The following is a 21,045-nucleotide window of genomic DNA, read 5'->3' as shown; positions in this document are numbered from 1 at the left end:
AGAAAGAGGCAGATAAGGAAAAGGCCCAGGAGCGTAAACACACATCAGACACCTCACATTAAAGAGAAAAGAAACAGTAATCTGTGGTCAGTTTTTGAATTTGCAGAAAGAATCCCTGGATGATTGGCCTCTTCCTCCTCCTCCTCTTCCAGATGAAACAGCAGAAGAGGGAGAAGAGAATGCTGGCAATGAAGCCGTTATCAACCCTCCTCTAACCTCAGCTCCTCCCCAGACACCACAAGCTCAACCCAACACCAAAGTGGTAGAAGGGATGAAGACGAGAGGAATCCTCCTCCATCAGCAGAAGGATGAAGAGTTTGAACGTTTGCAGCAACGTGCTAAAGTCCTGGAGGAGCAAATCAGAGCTGGAGGAAAGAAGCAGGAAAAAGAAAGCAGCAAGACCTCCTCCCACTGCAGCGCCTCAGGAAAAGCCCAGAGGGACCGAGCACCTCGCTTCAAACGCAGAGTTTCCAGGTGATGGGGCCTAATGGGGCAGACTATGTTTTCAGACGTGAAGATGTATGTGAAGATCTCCCTTCGATTTCAGAGGGAGGACCGGAGTTTGTGACCGGGTGGAGACCTTCTGTGAATGAACTGACAGAAGTATGTGGACACAAGATGAAACTGGAATGGACTAAAGTACAAGGGGATCTTCCTTTTCCCGAAGACGTACAGTAAAGGGGGGGCACCCTGGATCACCCTCTCGAGTCTCAGTGACTGCCCTCTGTACAAGGATCGAAGCAGCGTTTCCAGTTCAGACTGAATCTGGACAAACTGTCTCAGTGCGAGCAGAAAGAAGGACAGACTGTCGCTGATTATCTACATGAACTGGAACAACTCCACGAAGCTCGCTCCGGACTTCAGAAACCCGCCGACTGTCCCGGAAACGACAGGAGCCCGTGGGAAAGACACTTAAAAGAACGCTTCATGAGCGGTTTGAAATCCGACATTCAGACGAAGGTGAGAGGCGACTGTGTGGAAGTGGACACAGGGCGACTACAGACCGTCCTGGCCTTTACACGTCGAAAAAAGACTGAATGAGGAAGTGAAGAAAGGACAACAGAAGAGAGAAAAGGAGCAGCACCGACTGCAGTGTGCGGCGCTGGAGGCGGCAAAAGCTGGTTTCAGAGGAGACAGAGGAAGAGGTGGAGGACGTGGAAGAGGTGGCACTGGCTTCAGAGACTTCTCTCAGTACAAGAGTTACAACTGTAAAGAAGTGGGACACGCTGCTGTTAATCGTCCTGAGAACCAGCAGCGAGAGAGACACAGCTTGAGGGAGAGGAGGCATGAATCACACAGGGATCAGAACACACACCACACACACATCATAAAAACAGGGGCCTTACACCCGACCCACGTTTATCAGGGAGGAAAACATCTGTATCGGGGGCAGGTGGAGCTCCTTTAATGGACTCTTACACTGAGGAGCTTTGGTGTCACCGTGCAGGAAGTGACACAGCCCTGAAACATGCTTTCCTTCTATCACCAAACTGCCCTGTGGATCTTTTAGCTCGGGACCTAATGTGTAAATTAGGAATGAAAGTGTCACGCACGAAGGAGGGGGTTGAGATAAACGTGTTACATTTGCCACAAACTCCATCCGATCTTACACACGTGTGGATGGGACGGCAGTTAGAAAAATCAAACCTGTGGTTCCCCTTTTTAAATCATTTACGGGCAACATTTAATTACGATAACGTCACAACCTCAGGGGATGTGCAGTGCACTGCTAGTGTGGAGACCTGGCCTGTTGATGTGGAACAAATGTGTGTGTCCCAAGGTAGAGACAGTGTGTTAGTCTCTGTAACCACTCTATTTACTGGAGAGCAGTGGACGGACTGCGCAGTAAATTTAACCTCAGATCAGAGTCAGTGGTTTCGAGGGGAGGTACCTCACATTTCCTCAGCAAAGGGAAACAATAAACAAAGGAAAGACATGTCAAATTTCATTTTAACTTGTTTAACAATCACTGATTGACAGCCGAGTGAAACTGAACATTGGGAATATTCAAAGACGTCCAAAAACATACAGAACAACAGTAAATGTGTCATTCTCAGCCCGAGCTGAAGGGTCACTTTTGTCTCAACAAATCAGCGTCAGTAACGAAGCAGATTTTCTAGACGCCATTGAACCTTGGCTGTGGTCCAAAGACAAATATGATGATGGTCTTATGAAAGGAGCTCCAGAATTAATAATCACTCCAGAAAGTGATTACAGGCCGTGCACAGCTCAATATCCTCTGAAAAAGGAGGCCATCGATGGAATAACCCCTGTTTTGAACAGTCTGTTGGAGAGAGGGATTATTATGGGATGTCCGGACTCACCGTGTAGATCTCCAATTTGGCCTGTAATAAAATCAACGGCTCCAGGAAAAACCAGAGCAGTGGGGCTTTGTTCAAGACTCGCACGCAGTAAACAAGGCTATTCGTGCTCGAGCTCCAGAAGTTCCAAACCCACACACTGTTCTGAGTCAGGACCCAGAAAATTCACAGTGGCTCTCAGTGATAGATTTGGAAAATGCTTTTTTCAGTCTGAAAGTGCACAAAGACTCTCAGGTTTGGTTTGCTTTCTCTTTTCAAGGGAAATCACACACATTCACACGTGTCCCACAAGGATACGCTGAGTCACCTTTTTTCAGTACAGCCCTGAGGGGTAACTGAGCTAAGCTCTCTCTCCCAGGTCCTAGTGCACTTCTACAGTACGTAGATGATCTTTTGAGATGTTCTCCTGATCAGAACACCTGTGTAACTGACACTGTCTCTCTGCTTCATTTCCGAGCACAGAATGTCCACAGAGTGGAGAGGGACAAGATGCAGCTTGTGCAACCAACAGTCACACATCTGGGACATGATCTGTCAGCAAAGGGAAAGTCACTGTGTGCAGAAAGAGTCTCTGAAATCACACACAACCAACTACAAAAAAGCAGCTCCTCTCTTTTCTAGGTTTGACTGGATACTGCAGAATGTGGATTCCAAATTATGCACAAACCTCTGCTCCACTACACGACACGGCACATAAAAAGAGTCTAACAGCCTCGTCCAAAGAAACCTGGACCCCTGAAGGGGAGGAGGCGTTTGTAAATCTAAAAATAGCCCTTCAGAACGCACCAGTGTTAGCTCTGCCTGATCCAGACAAACCTTTTGAACAATTTGTAGATGAACAACAAGGCTTCATGACTTCTGTTTTCTTACAAGAACACGGTACAAACTTCAACCAGTGGGCGGCTAGACACCGTAGCTCAGGGCTATCCCTACTGCTTAAGAGCCGTAGCAGCAGCAGAGAAGGCCATCATAGCTTCTAGAGAGATAGTGGGGTATGCAGACATCACCCTACACCTTGCACACGCAGTGTCCATGATCTTTCTGGAAAAACAGACATCACATCTCAGTGCAGCCAGGTGCCTCAAATATCACACGTTATTGACAGAAATGACAAATGTTACAGTAAAAAGGTGTACAGTGTTGAACCCAGCTCCTCTCCTTCCCACAGAACAGGATGGGGAGCCCCATGACTGTCTGCACACACTGGACCTCGTCTGCTCTCCACGACCTGAAAGATGTTCCACTCGATAATCCTGATTTAATCCTCTGTGTAGATGGATCCAGCTACAAAGACTCTAAAGGCGTGACAAAAACAGGGTTTGCTGTTGTTACACTAACAGTCACTGTGTTTACAGGCAGCCTACCTTCCAGTTTTTCAGCACAGGCTGCTGGACTAGCTGCACTGACTGAGGCATGCAAACTAGCCAAAGAAAAGGCAGTCACCATCTCCACAGACTCCAGGTTCAGTTACAGAGTTGTTCACAGCTTTGGGACCTTGTGGAAACAAAGACATTTCCTAACATCATCAGGTAAAGCCCCTGCACATCACATACTAGTGTCAGCACTTCTGGACGCCATTCTTTTACCAAAACAGGTGGCAGTAGCACATGTTCGCGCACACACAAGTGATAAAACCCCAGGAGCATTGGGGAACGCGAGAGCAGATGCTGCAGCTAAGAAGGCAGCGTCTGACCCTGGGGTGTTTTTAATACAAGCCCCCATTGTTGAACCTCAGGATGTTACACCTGAGGAAATTCAAAAAACCAGAACAGCTAAAGATGTGAAAACATGGGGAAACTCAGGGCGTACGTTTAATGGGAAAATCTGGTTGAGACCAAACAACAAACCATGTCTACCCTCCTACTGCTTTCCTTACTTTGTGAAAATGGCCCATGGAGTGGAGCACTGTTCGAGGGGAGGAACGGTAGACGCAGTAAATCAACAGTGGTTTGGAAAAGGCTTCTCAAATTACTCACAACATTTTTCAAAAAAAAAGTCTCACCGTCTGAAGGTGAACTCAACAGGAGCCGTTTCATATGAACACACACATGGACATCCAGAACCTGACAGGCCTTTTGATCACCTACAAATGGAGTTTATTGAATTAACACCACGTCTGAAAAAGAAGTATGTGCTTGTGATCGTTGACATGTTTTCAAAACGGGTAGAAGCTCTCCCCACTTCTCACCAAGACGCACTAACGGTAGCAAAAATACTGTTGAGGGAAACTGCCCCTAGGTTTGGCGTTCCTAGGAAAACCTCATCTGACAATGGGCCATCGTTTGTTAGCAACATTTTAACACACATCAGTGAAGTAACTGACACGCCACTACACAAACACTGTGCCTATCACCCTATGAGTGCAGGGGCGGTAGAAAGAGCACATGGCACAATAAAACAAAACCTGATCAAAAACAGGGCTAAATCGGGTGGAAGCCCTGCCGCTGGTGTGTGCACGAGTCTGAGACAAAGAGTGTGGTCCAGGACCAAACTCTCCCCTTTCCAGATAATGTTTGACCGTCCGCCAAATACAGGATGTGCTCCAAAAGAGAAACACTGGCCTTGGAAGACGATCACATGCAAAAATACTGTGCAACGTTGTGTTCTGTTTTGTCTGATGTGCACAGGAGGGTGAGAGAGTCTCTACCGAGCAGTTACAGGACACACAGTGAAGCCTGGGGATTGGATCCTGACTAAAGTCTACAGGAGGGCGAACTGGAAAGTGGATCGCTGTCAAGGACCGTTCCAGGGGCTCCTGACTACTCACACCGCAGTGAAGATTGCTGAGAGGGACACGTGGGTCCACATCTCACACTGCAAAAGAGCCCCAGCCCCAGAATAGACACCACAGATTCACCATGGCAGGACAATTTCACATCTTGTTCAACCTCTGCAAGGTGACAGCACTCATCTTCATCTGCATCGTCCTGACAGCGTCCATCTGGATGACAGTGAAAATACGCAGTGAAGAAAAACCTGAGACCACAGAGAGGTTCATAGACTGCAGTCAAAATGTTTACTGGCGATATGTGAACTTCACAGTGAAGACAACTGGTAATGACCATGACACATGCACTGTGTGTTCACTAACGCCACATTCCAGCACTGATCCTTTTGAATCTTCAGTTTCTGAAAATACATTTGATGAAGTGAATAAAGCGTGGATGGGTTTAGACACAAATTAGTTATAATCTCACCAGCAAATTCATTCAGGAACATTTTAATCCCCGTTCTCCATTCTCAGTCCATCTTCTTCACTTCACTAAGAGGTTCCTCTATGAGACAGAACTCTTTAAAACCACCTCTTGTATCGAAACTGAACAAACAAAATAACTCAGTTTAAATGTGATGACTGTTACAATGTTTTACTGCTGTTTTTAATGAGAATTTATGAAACTGTTGCAGAAAGTCTAACATGTAACAGCTGATGTTCAGTTCTTATATTAAACGTTTATACATTATTTTCTCCTCTTTTAACCTCTGTGTGCAGTAATGTGAGTTTCCTTGTGCAGATCCTAGAGTTTCTGTATGTTCTCAGTGTCCTTAGAGACAAGGGGAGGATTGTAGTGGAAGTGTTTATGTCTCTGTTAAAGACCCTGTGCTTGTTTTGTCTCTATATTCATTTCTAATCATCAACAGAACTCAGAAACTAAGTGAATGTCGGGTCAGTCTCGAGGTCAGTGCTTTATCAGAAACAAAACATTCTGTCCTCCATCTTGTTTATCAAACTGGGACGTCTCTAAGGAAACGAAGCTTGCAGAAACTTAGAGTGATGATCTCATGCTTATGACGTATAAACTACCTTCATAAACTCTCTGTGAAAACATCCTCTCTGTCCTCATTCACATAGTGCTCTGTGCTACTGTGTGTGGACCACCTTAAGGTTAATAAACTACTCTCTGATTGTAAATGCTCTGTTAGAGTTCAGTTCTTAACACTTGTGTTTATTTTCTCCACCACAGGAGCAGGCTGAGGAAATGGAGCCAAGCGTGTTTGTTCTTAGAGGTGCCAAGTGGTTTAAAATATGTGACAGTGTTTCGTCGTCGTGGGTCACTAGCAAATCAGGATCTGAACAATCAGGTACCGGACTCTGACTGAGCATCTCCATAACAGCAGGAGGACTGATGTTTTTAAGGCTCTGGAATGTAAACTGGCGTTGATTGACGCTGCCCTCGCTGTTGACATGAGAGCGGAAAATCAAAGACCACAGCTTTATGGTCAGATACACACAGATCACGATAGATGAGCAGAACCCACACAGGTTTAAAACAGCAGAGACCAACAGTGTCAAACACTCAGACGATGACATCATCACTGGGCGTAACTCTCACGAGTATCAAAGGGTTAAATTTTATGAACCAACTTTTGAAGTTTCTTACAAACCGTGTTCAAAATCTTCATCATAGTCTTCACAGCTCGAGACATGAGAACGTATGAACACAGTTATTTATCGTGATTAAGACCAGCTCTCAATAGTTATGGTCAAAAATGTCTTTTAAATAAACCTCCTCTCATTTTTCTTACTCTGTAAATAGACACAAAGTCAGTTAGTCCTTGTGAAGCCTCACTGGCCCAAACTCCCTCAGACTCAGTGTGTACTTACACCCACCCCCTATTAACTAATGTTACATGTGTACGTTTCTCTCTTGGTACTTTGACTGTGTGGGATGTAATGTCTATCCACACATGGGCTTGGCCTTTAGACCTTGTACTTGAAAGCTTTGCCTTGTTGAGCCTCATGGGTCCAGCTGCCCAGTTTTTTCTGTGCTTTTTTACACATTGTTATTCATATTTAAGGCTCTCTTTTATGTTAAAATGTTGCCAGGCGACCAGACTAATTAAATGGCATAACATTGTTATAAAATGGCATAATAATAAGAATATAATAATATTGGAAATAACCAGGCATCGTGAATATACTCATTGACATTCAGTGTTTAAACACACACACCTTTATGAATTAAACTCTACCCTTTGGGATGTTATATTTGTGCTACACCTTCTGTAAAATCAATATCAGATTTATGTTATGGAAGGTGTGTTCGTACTTTGCCATCTAGCGGCGACAGAATGCAACTACTGCACCATTAAAAGTGGAACAGAGTCCGAATAAGAACCTGGCGAATAAGTAACGAACTGAGTATGTACCTCGAAGTGCCCAAACTATAGTAATAGTTTGTCTCTCACCAAACATAAAGGTTTTATTTGGTTGTTCTGCGATAAAACAAATCAATTTAAGTTTATTCTAAAATATGTTCCCAGGCGCTCCCTCTCTTTCCCAGACCCAGAGTGAGTGAGTGATCTCGGCACATCGACTCTCTTTGTCTTCGTCTGAGTCCCTGCTATTGGTTTACAGAGGTGTCAATCACTTCCGACCCGCCCCCTCAGAGCTGTGAGCGAATCCCTGTGGAGAGCGGCGTCCAGCAGCGCACCCCTCCCCCGGGGAATAGGACCCCGCTCACAGCCGGCAGCCGCTCATTGGTCCACAGCTGCACTGAATCTAAGAAGGAACGCCCTCAACTTTGAATTCACGAAGACTTTACGTCAAAACTTACCATTGCCTGGGCGCTAGGAGCTCCAGAACAGTGCCTTACCGTTACTCAGGAAATAAAGGCACGTTTACTGTGGCGCGGTGAGTAAGGGATTGTCTTTTGGAGCTTTTCACCGGTGCGGCGCCTCTCTCCTGAGACTGTGTTTTTTTAAAGACAGAATTTGAAGAGATTTTACAGTCTGTTATGGTTTAAATGTCCGAGTTTAAATGTCGTCCTGCTCCAGGTGTAAACAGTCAGTACCGAGCAGGGGGCTGAAAGTCAGTGTGTGTGTAGTGGTGTTACTACTGAGACATATGAGGTGGTGTTGAGGGCTTTTTGATCAAATAATTTGACGCTATGAACTAATTAATATTGATTAACAATAGAGGGCGTTTCTGTACAAAGGGTTTAATGGAAACTTTTACATCTGAACATAAAATTGTGCACTAATGTGACAAATGTTGTCTTCGAAAAAAAACCCTAAATAAAATAAAGAGCAATTATTAACGATTCCTAATGAAAACAAGTGCACAAGTGTAGTACAATAGGAAACAGTGCTTAAACAGTGAGTGTGTGGCTGTGTTTGCGCTGCTGCTGCTGCCCTCGTGTGGTGCACATGTGTAAATGCGACCGGCACAAATCTGTGTGGAGACACTGACCGGTCGATCACGATAAAAACCGGTGTGGATCCTAATCGTCCCCGTCCTAATCCCCCTTCCCCTTGTTTTCCTGTGGTTGATGTCGTCATGTGATTGGATCAAATGTACGTCAATCAACAACTCGACAAGGACCCTCTAAACGATCAGACGGTTAATGCATGTCCGAGTTTTTACCCACATTAATATTCTTGTGTCTTATATGATTAATGAGAATCACTGAAAACACCGTCCCAGAGGGAACCACAGAGGGACCCCACAACTTCAACTTAAAAGTCTGTAGAATGATGAATAAAATAGTTGTGTAAATGTATCATTTATAACAAAATAAACTTTAACACTTTTCATTGATCATTGTGTGAAACACAACACAATTTAGAGTGTATTCTACGATTAAATGGTTATTTATATCATTATTGATCTTTTATTAGTTATTTTCAATGTTGTGTGTAGCTTTTACAGCAATTAATGGTTGTTTTTATTGTTCATCTTATTTTCTCATCATCATTAATCATGACGACAGTGACACTTCAATCACTGAATCAGAATCAAAAGATGGGAAAGGACTGATAATTAATCCCTGAAGCACTTTTTTACCAAGATCTTTGTGTTGAAAAACTGAACAGAATGAAATGCACTTTTATTAAATACATGTGCCTCGTGTTTCTTCAGTTTCAAATGGTATAATCTGTTCAGTGACGTACAAAAGTGTACACATCTCTAATGAAGCTTTCTGTTCACTACGACACAGTGACGTTTCAAAATGATTGACAGTGAAGGAGGGTTAATGTGTGATGAGCTCATGAAAATACATCTACATTATCACTGTACGTCTATCGTCTATTGATGTGTTTTATGTTTTTAAATGTTCCTGTGTGTAAACAATTCACTGGAGTTCAACTGAACACCTTTATTCTTTCTGTGTTAAATAAACTGCCACAGTATTTTACATTGGTAAGAGATGGGTCAGTGTAGGAGCTGTATACGTTGTCTTCACCATATTAATGTTTTCTCTCTGTGTTTGTTTCCATGCGCAGTGGGGACATTAATGTTTGTCTGTGTTCATTAAATGTGAGAAAAAATGCTGAACTGTGACAAAGGAGACAAAGAGATGTTTTCACTTTTATCAATTTATTATTATTAGAATTTCAAAATTATGGAGAATATTCTGTGAAAGGTCCATCGCAGCGTCCACAGCCCAACCCCCGAAAAACAAGACATTGGCAACAGTGGCAAAGAAGAACTCCCCGTCTGGAAGAAGCCTTGGAAGGAACCAGACTTTGACGGGGGCCTTTTAACGGAATCCATTTTAAAAGTAACCCTCCGAGCACCGTCCATCCTCCATTCAGTGACACACACCCCTCCCACCCAACACACACACACACACACACACACACACACACACTCCTTAAATGACCGTGGTCTGGAAGAAGAGCCAGAATTAAAGGATGACGTCACAGATTCAGTTCAGTGGAAAAGTTTGGACGCCCCCCAGTCACCTACAAGTTTATTGTTTCTCTAAATTCATTTATTTATCTTGTGTTCATCTCCTTCACCTCAGAAACTCAACCATGTACTCAGGTGTACCCAAACTTGTGATGAACTGCACTGAAGCTGCTGATAGAAAGGAGGCGTGTCACGGCTGTTGAGTCAGAACCTCGTATCTCTAAAGAGTGCCTTTACAGGAGCAGTGAAGTGAAGCCCTGGTCTTCAGCTTCAGAACAGAACTCACAGCCCTGAAAATCCCAGCTCTGGAGCTTTTTAACATCTGAAGGAGTTCAGAGATCTTTGGCACGTTCTCAACAAGCTCCACTATAAAGTTCATTACTGGAACCGCCTTGAAACAGATTTTACACAGATTCCTGAAGATAGTTGAAGATTTACTGAAGCTCCATCTGACACAACCCCACTGAATATTCACAACCATCCCAACCCCCTGAGGAGACACCATCACACAGACTACACCCTGAATAGAGGGCTTCAGAGTGTGTGTGTGTGTGTGTGGAGATGCAGTAGAAAGACAGACTTCTGTTTTTTAAGAGATTTATTAAATGTTCATAATATTAAACTTTAATAAAAGTATATTTCAGAATTCTTCTTTTCCACCAACAAACATCACTCTTTCATTTCCCCCCACAACAAACCCCCAGAATCCAATCTCACAGAAAGGAGAAGAGTTTCTTAGAGAAGCCCCATCTTTTCCTTCTGTTCCTATGTTTGTGTTTCCTTTCAGCTTTAAGACACATCTCTTAACCCCCGTCCACTCAGCATCAACACACTGTCTGTGCTCAGTTTACACCATTAACCAGATTAACAAGAACAAAGACAGTTCAGTGTTAGCCCACACTTACATTGTGTTTGGCGTCGTTTGAAAACTAATACAAATATCTGAAGAGTTCTGGAGGTGGAAGTGCACTATGACAAGGGTCTGTGTTTACACCGACGACACAGATGAACACAACCCACCCATTACACCCTGATCCCCTCTGTCCTCTTTCCTCCTACAGGAAACACCTTCACTCACTCACACCCTCACTCCTTCATTACAGAGTAACAATAGAAACCTCTCCCATGTTCTGGGCTAAGGCTGGTTCTCTCTGTTTGAAGCTATATTTCCTGCTGTAGAGAAGAGGCGCTCAGATGGTGTTGAGGAGCCTGGGATACAGAAGTAGAACCGAGCTGGACACGTCAGAGACAGAGAATCCACTGTTTTGTAACGGACTCCCCATAGATTTGATGTGAGAGACGATGGAGACCAGCGCACAGTGTAAATAAACACAGCGCTTTATAACGAGAGAAATCAAATAAACAGCTGCAAAATCCTGTTTACATCAGGGATATAAAAGAGAGAGAAGTGCAGGGGTGTAGTGTTCACTCAGATCCAGGTTTTATCACTGTTTTGTCCCTGAAGAGTCTCTGCTCGCTTTCTTTTACAAACTGAGCTTCATTTCTGTTTCATCGTCTTTTGTGATTCTCCTCACATTTTAAAGCAGCAGCTCGTTTGACAGAAAAGACCAATCAAAACAATAGATCACACACAGCACTATTTTATCTGACACAAACTCACTGAGGAGTCTGAATTAAGATAAAACCCAGCACAGAGGGGTTCAGTGAATGTGGTGGTGAGTGTGTGTAAGTGTGTGAGTGTGTGTGTGTCAGTGGAGACGCTGTAGAAGGACAGAGTGCCGGCCGGACAGTCCACATACACTCCTACTCTGTTAGATCTGGAGGGAGGAGGAGGGAGAGCAGTGCCGTTCTTATTGTGACGGACAGAGTAACTGTTATTAGAGCACCTCAGACTCCAGGACTTTTCATTCGCTCCAAACAAACAGTCATAACTGTCTCCTTTTCTCCTGATTGATTTATACGCCACTGAAATATAAACCCCCCACTCCCCACTCCACTCAGTTTCCCAGTAACAGCGTCCAGTCAGACTCTCTCTGCACAGAACCTGGTACAAGTAACTGAATCTCTCTGGATGATCAGGATACGACTGTCTCTCCTCCACCCACTTAACCTTCCTGTTCTCCTCAGACAGAGAGAGGAGTGTGTTCACTGTGTTTGGGTCCAGTGTGAGCTCACAGGCATCTGCACACAACAAGGTATATGACACACAATCAGACACACAGGTTATTGGTGCCCTTTATATCTGTTTTATAACTGATTATTAATGTTTTAACAACATAACTATTAATAAACAGACTTTAAACCATTTATAAACCTTTATAAGTGAAGTCTTATTCTGAAGGGGCACACAACACACAAACACACAACACACAAACAACACAAAATGAGACACAACGAATGTAAAGAGAACGAGCAGAAGAGAAAAGAAAAAGTGAAAGTGAAACAGAAAAAGCAAAAGAGCATGAGAGAGAGAGAGAGAGAAAAAGAGAACCTACATTTTCTTAGTCCTGGTTTTATCTTCATCTCTCCTCCATGCTCCAACCTACAACACACACACACACACAGTTGTGAGTTGATGGTTGTGTTTGAGTGGTGTGTTCTCACTGTTCTCTCTGAGCCCCACATTCAGCTTCATTACAGCGTCATTCATTGATGTCCTTTTTGGAAACAGAAGAAAGATCATCATCTGTGGTGTTTCATCCTCTCTGTCTTTTTATCACAGAGAAATATTCTGCTTCTCTTTCTCTGTGTTTCATTTCCTCCATTTCCCTCTGTTCCTCTCAGCCTTCAACACAGAATAATGCAGTCGCTCTTCTACAACTGCTCCATTAAACCCTTTCTAGATCCTACACTTAGCTGCTCATTTATTAGGTTCTTCTGCCTTGTACCTGCTCTCACTGACCATTTCATCACAGACCCCTACACTGCCCGACCAACACAACTCACACACTCTAATATTTCACTGGACCACCTTTAGCTTTGATTACGCTCCACATTCACCACGGCTCTGTTTCTACAACCTTCTACAACACCACAACATTTATTTCCTCCAGAGCTGCCTTCATTTTTGGTGGCGATCTTGTATTGACGACGGGACAGTCGGACCACTCTGTAAAGTCTTCTCCAGCACGTCCCAAAGACTCTCAGTGGGTTCAGGTCAGGACTCTGGGGTGGTCAGTTCATGTGTGAAAATGATTCCTCACTCTTTCACAATCTGAGCCTGATGAATCTTGGTGTCGTCCTGAAACAATCCACTGCTGGGACGACCTGATCATTCAGTCCATTCAGGTCCTCAGTGGACTTCATTTTACTGCCACACACCACTGCTGAGTCTAGACCTGACCCACTGAAGACCCCCAGATCATAACACTGCTGAGTCTAGACCCGACCCACTGAAGACCCCCAGATCATAACACTGCTGAGTCTAGACCTGACCCACCGAAGACCCCCAGATCATAACACTGCTGAGTCTAGACCTGACCCACCAAAGACCCCCAGATCATAACACTGCTGAGTCTAGACCTGACCCACCGAAGACCCCCAGATCATAACACTGCTGAGTCTAGACCTGACCCACCGAAGACCCCCAGATCATAACACTGCTGAGTCTAGACCTGACCCACCGAAGACCCCCAGATCATAACACTGCTGAGTCTAGACCTGACCCACTGAAGAACCCCAGATCATACCACTGCTGAGTCTAGACCTGACCCACTGAAGACCCCCAGATCATAACACTGCTGAGTCTAGACCTGACCCACTGAAGACCCCCAGATCATAACACTGCTGAGTCTAGACCTGACCCACTGAAGACTCCCAGATCATAACACTGCTGAGTCTAGACCTGACCCACCGAAGACCCCCAGATCATAACACTGCTGAGTCTAGACCTGACCCACTGAATACAGTGCATGACAGGGACATCATCACTTCATCCACTTCCCTTCTGACCCTGACACCCCCATTGCTCTGGAATAGGGTCAGTCTGGACTCATCAGATCACATGATCTTTTTCCACTGCTCCAGAGTCCAGTGTTTATGCTCCATAGTGAACTGAAGCCTTTTTTTCTGATTAATCTCCAACACTGAGCAGTGGTTTTCTAAAGACCACACAGCTGTTTAGTCCCAGTCCTGTGAGAAATGCTCTTACTTTCACTGTGAAACACAGCAGTGAGTTCTACTGTCCATTTTATACCATACTACTTCACCAAATGTTTGTGTGATCTCTGATTAGGATCATTCAGGAAAAACAAAACACACAGTTGAACAGAACTGATGGACTGCAGCTTTACAGATAAACACAAAAACTCTGAGAGAATCTAAACTGAAACGCCCCGAATAACAGAATAACTTTAGGAAGAACACAGCTTTGACTAAACTTTTACATTACACTCCCCAGACTCTCTGTAGACGACATTAAAATAGTAATAACCAAAGAGTCAATAGCTGTATATCACTATAATAAATAAATCTCTGCTCTGGTTTGTAGCCTGTTTGACTGATAAAACCTCTATGGGTATTAAAGTCTGCTCTTCAATCTGTTGACCATTGATCCCGACCCATTTAGACGCCCCGAAATGATAGGAATACAGAGATAATGATGGACTAGTCGACTCAGTTTCAGGATGCAGCAGTAGTGTAGGATCTTTCAGTCTGAAGTGTTTCAGCATTGAGGTCGTAGAACTGTTGTACCAGAGTACTCCTGTACTTCCCTAAACACTGAATGTACATTTCTGAAGACTGTTCTAGAAACATTAAGAGACTGTTTTTTGGGGCTTAGTTTTACTTCACTGTCTCACAAGCCTTCAGCCTGACAACAGTTACACTGAACAGTGGAGACAGAGTGTTAAATACTACTATAGCAGAGCAAAGGCTAAATGAAGAAGGAACAATGAGCTGTAGAGCTTTATAGAAATACAGTAACAGCAGATGACATCAGAAACTGAACACACACAAATACAGAAAGCTGTCTGTACCTAAGTGTGTCCAGTCTGCAGTGTGGATCCTCCAGTTTAACAGAGAGCAGCTTCACTCCTGTGTCTCCTGGGTGATTGTAGCTCAGATCCAGTTCTTTCAGGTGTGAGGGGTTTGAGCTCAGAGCTGAAGCCAGAAAAGCACAGCCTTCCTTTTTAACTAAACAACCAGACAATCTACACAGAGAGAGAGGGGGGGGTGTAAAATGAGAGATGTGGTATTTACTCAGAGCAAATCAAGCTGCTGTTTACAATCAAACCAACAAGCACCAAATTCTGTTTAATTTACAAAAACACTTCAGTATCAAACAGGTTGAAATCTAAAGGTAAAAGTTATAAAAAAAAACAGTTTAAGAAATTTGACATGATTAATTAAAAGACCTGGATGTTTGTTTTCATAAATCTAAGACATTTTAGAGTCTGTTCAAAACCTCACTCAATAGAAATGAGTAAAGTTAATATAAATATAAATGAAATCACAACACAACATTATCACAACAGTGTCCCACAGAGGGGTTATTACTAAAAGTAAATATACAGATGTTAATCCAGTAAAGGTTTCTATACCATGACCTCCCTGTTTAAGTTATGATCCTAATTTTATTCGTTTACAATTTTATTTTATTCGGTTGCTGGTACAATCCCCAGGTCCAGTAGGAACATCCACGGCTGAAGTGTCCTTGAGCAAGGAACTGAACCCCCAAACACTCTGGTTGTGTATTCACAGCCCCTAGTGCACTAGTATGTGTGTGTGTGTGTGTGTGTGTGTGTGTGTGTGTGTGTGTGTTCACTGCCACATATGGGTTAAATGCAGAGGACACCTTTCATTGTCTGTTATACAATGACAAATAATTGCACATCATACATTATATATTACATTATGTAAATTATAATCTAGTAATCCAGTTTTTCCCTTAATATTTCATTTTACAGCTTAAAAATAACTATTTTTATTGTATAAAGTCATGTTTGTGAGGAGTAGAAAATGAAGAATAAAATCCCAGGACTCTGACCTGAGTGTCTCCAGTTTACAGAGTGAACTCTTCAGTGCAGCAGAGAGCTTCTCCACTCCTGAATCCTGCAGATCATTGTTACTGAGGTCCAGTTCGTTCAGGGAGGAGTTCACCAGTAAAACTGAGCCCAGATCTTCACAAGACTTTTCCCCAAGTTTACACACAGTTAGTCTGTAAAGAGAGAGGTCATTACTCACTGATTAGTTACAGGAACATTTCTGAAAGAATTAAGAAAGACATGTTGATTTCATTTAGAAGAGAAACAAACAACAACAAAAACAAACAAACAAAAATATCCCACTGCGACTCATCTTTCCTCCAGAGGGGGAAGAAAATGCTTCATTTAAACATTAAAACAGCCAGTCTTTTTCTTTTTATCAAACAGTCGTCAAGGCAACTCAAGGCACATAAATACAAAGTGCTCACTCTGATGTTTTTATGCTTGTTCTTGTAAGGTCACTGTTGTCAGAGCTGTTAGTTTCAGAGCAGGACGGGTTTAGAACCACACTCTGACACAATTGTATACACGGCAAGACGGGGACTACATTCTACAGCCGTCTCTGAGGCTATTCCTCATTGTTATGGAGCAGAAAAGGGTTTTCCCTGAGGTGATTCACTGGGGTCAAGCTATTTGCGCTTTGGAAACTGATGGTAAAGCCATCAGTGCTTCAAATCCAAATGTACGTTTAGGCACACCATTGTTTTTTATTACGGAGAAATGAAATAATATATTGGACTAAAATTAAGTTATTATAATGTTTCATTTCAAATCACTTTAACGAGCAAAACACGCACTGCTTATCTTATATCATCATCATCATCATTTTCTTCTCCGCTTCTCCATTTCAGGGTCGCGGTGCTTATCTTATATATTTACGTATATTTATGATTATTTATTTGCATTTTAGCAAAATGGTACAATTTCACCTGTATCTCTACATCAGTCTTACCATTCAAAGCCAATTAAGTGTTAATAAAATAAATGAATAAATAAAATAAATGGTGGAGGAGATTGGGGGAGTTTTTCTTTTCGTGTTCTTTCTCTTAATTTGCTCTCTACACCGTTAATGCTACAATGCTATAAAAACAGTGATACGACTGAGATGTTTGCACGACAAGACAGGGCAGTCACTAGAGATGAATGATGAGGGGCTAAGCTTTAACCAGGGGGTCTGGGGTAAGTGCCTCATAGCAGAACATTTCTTTGACGAGGTACAGATTAAGCAAAGCCACAAGGAGCTAAGATAACACTAGTGTACACGTAGGGGTTCGATAAAGGGTGGTTGGAATACTCTTCATTCAAAAAGAAACCAGATGGAGACAGATAATTTCCTGGCAGTGCTGTTTTTTATTTTTCCACCGTCAGAAGCCACAAACACTCTCTCCTCTACTCACTTCCTCGTTTTCCTTACATCACGTGACTTCTTCAACCAATTTAAAATTTATTTGTAAAGTGTTGAATCTGCGTTTGTGAATCAAGTCACTCGAGTTTTTCGTGACATGCATTTGTTCATTTTCTCTCGCGGGTTTTTGGATTTTGAGACTTTCCTTTCGCATTTCACCCGATCCAAATACAAATGCAGCCTGATCCACTAAAGTGGCCAGCAGGAGAACAAGCCCCCGCTAGGTGACACTGCTGTTTTCCCCAGTGTTTCAGGACTGACCTGTTCCTGTCAGGGCCACACTAAAACAACCCCCTGTAGGCGGGACTATGACTCCATTGGCTGCCGCAGTAAATTATAGACAGATAACTCTGGCTGCTGATTGGTTAAATAAAAGTGATGACCAATGAGAAGCGCATATTCTGTTTAGGAGCCGAAACAAATCACCCGTTTTAACAGTCCAATCGGAAAAATACGAAACACATCGCGTACGGAAACATAAAGCAACGCTGCTTTTAGTGTCCAAATACGGAATGATTATAAAGTATTTTATTTGACGACCCTATTCTGCAGCAAAATTAGGGAAGTTCCACTGGACTTTAACGTTGTTAAATTTAGGGCACCTTCAAGTGTTCCCCAGTGATCCTCCTCCTAACTGTCTGTGATATGAAGCTGAATTCAGCGGCTCTGGCGGCATTTTGTTTGAACTTCCACATTAAATATTGCGCAAATGCGTCTCCGTTTAAGTTGTCCCCCACATCCTAAAACATTTGTTAACATTTATGCATTTGTAAAGTATTTTGAGACTAATCTCACTCCTTGCTGACCTGCTGCTCTCAGCGCTTCCACAAAACAAACCGCTGTGACTCCATTGGCTGCAGCACTAAATGATGGACAGATAACTCTGGCTGCTGATTGGATAACGATGACGACCAATAAAATATTTGGATAAATAAAGGTGACGACCAATGAAACTCGTGTTCTCTGTTTAGGAGCCGTGCAGAATCTGCCCCTCTCTCCATCTGAGGGAGAGCTGTGTGTTTCTGTCTCAAACATAAGTGTGACCTCAAAAAAAAAAAAAAAACAAGAATAAAAAAACTAATAAACAACGTCCTGTATCGGTGTAAAAAGGAATGCATATTTTAGTGTCCGAATACGGGACGATTTTGTGGTTTACGGGACAATTGGCAACACTACGTGTGCGGATTCTATCAAAAAAATAAACAAATAAATAAATAAATGAACAAAAAAATAAAAAAAGGGCTAAAACAGATCTGGATGTCCATGCAGAAAGATAACCAAGTGAACTGAACTCTCACTGGACTGTCTAATGGCGGGTGGTGTAAACTCGCTCACTTGTAACTCAAATCTTGGCTCACATCATAAAGCAAAGAAAAAACGACAGAGCGACGGCTCGTATCTCAGAAGATTCTTAAGTTGATTCACTCGTAAGTCAAGGTTTCACTGTGTATATATAAGAAATTATACAATATACGTAATTAAATGAAATAAACAATGAGAAATAGCCACAAGACGGCTGTAGAATATAGTCCCCTTCTTGCCGTGTGTACAATTGTTTCAGAGTGTGGTTCTAAACCCGTCCTGCTCTGAAACTAACAGCTCTGACAACAGTGACCTTACAAGAGCAAGTGTAAAAACATCAAAGTTAGCACTTTGTATTTATGCCTTGAGGACGGTGTTAAAATTCGGTTTGCACTGCCGGGTCGCGCTGAGCCTCGTATCTGTGAGTGTGGGTCGAGTGAAGGGTTTTTGTCGCTGTGCAGTTCAGATCAGCACCGCCAGACAGTGCACACTGACACATGGTGATGATACAAACCTGTTTCTGAGAGAGAGCACATTTTAAAAATGAGAAAACCTTCTTTATATAATACCGTTATACAAAATATAATAATTATATATTAAATTATACCGTTATTTAATAAACCAAATGAAAATGTGAATAAATAAAGTTTTACACACAATATTCTATTTTTGGATTTAGCCACAAATGATAAAATACAGAACTGATACTTTACATGGACCGTGAATCTATAACTGGAATGAATTTAATCGCACTGGAGAAAATCTCAGAATTGTGGCACAAAAATAACCCCATATGGGTGAGTCAGCGCAGAGCAGGCGCGCTGGCACCTACCCCCAGCTCCTGTCTTTTGCTTTGGCACCTGCACGTGGTGAAGACTAGTGGTATCGGTATCAGTATCAATATCGGCGATACTGGCGCTGTATTTAATTGGTATCGGATCGAAATCAAAACTCCCGGTCTTGCCCACCTCTACTCTGCTCACAGCCCTGCTCCCACCCGGGCACTCTCTCGCTCTCTCTCTCTCTCTCTCTCTCTCACACACACACACACACACACACACACAGGAGCAGAGTAACACAGGGCATGAAAAAGAAGAACAGCGGTTCTGTTATATGTAAATGGTTCGGATTTTACCGGTCAGATGAGGAGCAGAAACGGCTATCTGCAGGGAACGCTGAAAGGAGGTAGTATCAAAATGTGGGAGCACTCCCAGCCTATTTCACCACTTACAACAGCAGCACAAACTTCTGTATGAAGCTGTTAAACTCCGAGGTGCTGCTGCCACTGTTCTGAAGTATTCACGTCCCAGTACAGTTCCCTAAACTAGTTCAGACAGCACTGCAAGCTTCATTAGCTAACGCTGTGCCTTACGAAAAGAAAAGTACGAAGTGGCGTGGTGTTACTAAAGCGGTAGTTTACTACAGAGCAAAAGGGTCTGCTCCCCTTCTCAACAGTAGAGAAAAAGGGCTCCAAAAGGCTGATTAAAACTCCTGACCCACGATAACAATTGTCCAGTCGCAGTTGCACAAGAAGCGCTGCCTTTCAGTGTACAATTATGGGGAAGAGTTAATGAAAACCTTTGTCTTAAACACACACGGACATTTGATTTTCATTTGAATATTGAGAGACGAGGTGGAGCTAACACACAAAACTGAATGTTCTGTTTATAAAATGTTCATAAAACATTTGTTCACATTATTTTTCACAACATATATCGTATATCACTATTCAACTAAAATATATCGAGATATGATTTTCTGTCCATTTCGCCCAGCCCTACTGATGACTGAAGGATGGATTTATTTTTATTTCATTCAGTCTGTTTACATGATTTGTTATTTACACAAAGTACTAGACGTACAGGAGCACACACAGGAGGAAGCACTTTGGTGAAGTCTGCTTCACAGGAAACTCACTTTTAAAGAACAAATGAACTTTCTGCTATTGTTGCTCTGTATGTTTTCTGTTTACAGTTTAACAGCACAGCTATGAGTCTTTTGTTACGCAGGAAAATAACAGTATTTTATTTAAGGAGCATTATTATTTAATATGTGCCAATAGTTTATTTTGAGCAATGTCTCATGGACATCTACAGCTGAATGTTAATAAAAGTTCCTGTGTGACATTTGGGACCTGTAGCTTTGACTCAGAAGTGCCTTTTCGTTATTATCTCACGAGGAGAAAAATATCGAGATATATATCGTATATCGCCACTCAGCTAAAAAATATTGAGACATTATTTTTGGTCCATATCGCCCAGCTCTATTAAATATATATCATTGAATATAATTCATATTAATATAACATTTATTTAAGTATTTTCAGTGTTTTATTCATATCACCAAGAATATTGTTATTGTCAAAATTAGGGCCATATCCCCCACCCCTAGTTGTGTTAATAATCCCAGTGGTGTTTATTATAATCTAGTGACACAGTC

At 42.6% G+C, this 21,045-nt stretch overlaps 1 protein-coding gene across 1 annotated transcript in view; it reads right to left on the bottom strand.

The window, feature by feature from the left end:
• Window positions 1-21,045, bottom strand: part of LOC136678193 (NLR family CARD domain-containing protein 3-like) — a 119,856-nt gene that overhangs the window by 49,312 nt on the left and 49,499 nt on the right. Inside the window, exon 7 of the mRNA XM_066656140.1 lies at window positions 15,902-16,072. Within this exon, the coding sequence (XP_066512237.1) occupies window positions 15,902-16,072 (171 nt within the window). The remainder of the gene's footprint in view (window positions 1-15,901; window positions 16,073-21,045) is intronic.

The sequence above is a fragment of the Hoplias malabaricus genome, chromosome 2, assembly GCF_029633855.1.
Source record: "Hoplias malabaricus isolate fHopMal1 chromosome 2, fHopMal1.hap1, whole genome shotgun sequence".
Lineage (NCBI taxonomy): Eukaryota > Metazoa > Chordata > Actinopteri > Characiformes > Erythrinidae > Hoplias > Hoplias malabaricus.
The sequence above is the reverse complement of the archived record's forward strand: the minus strand, read 5'-3'. Positions and strand labels throughout refer to the sequence as shown.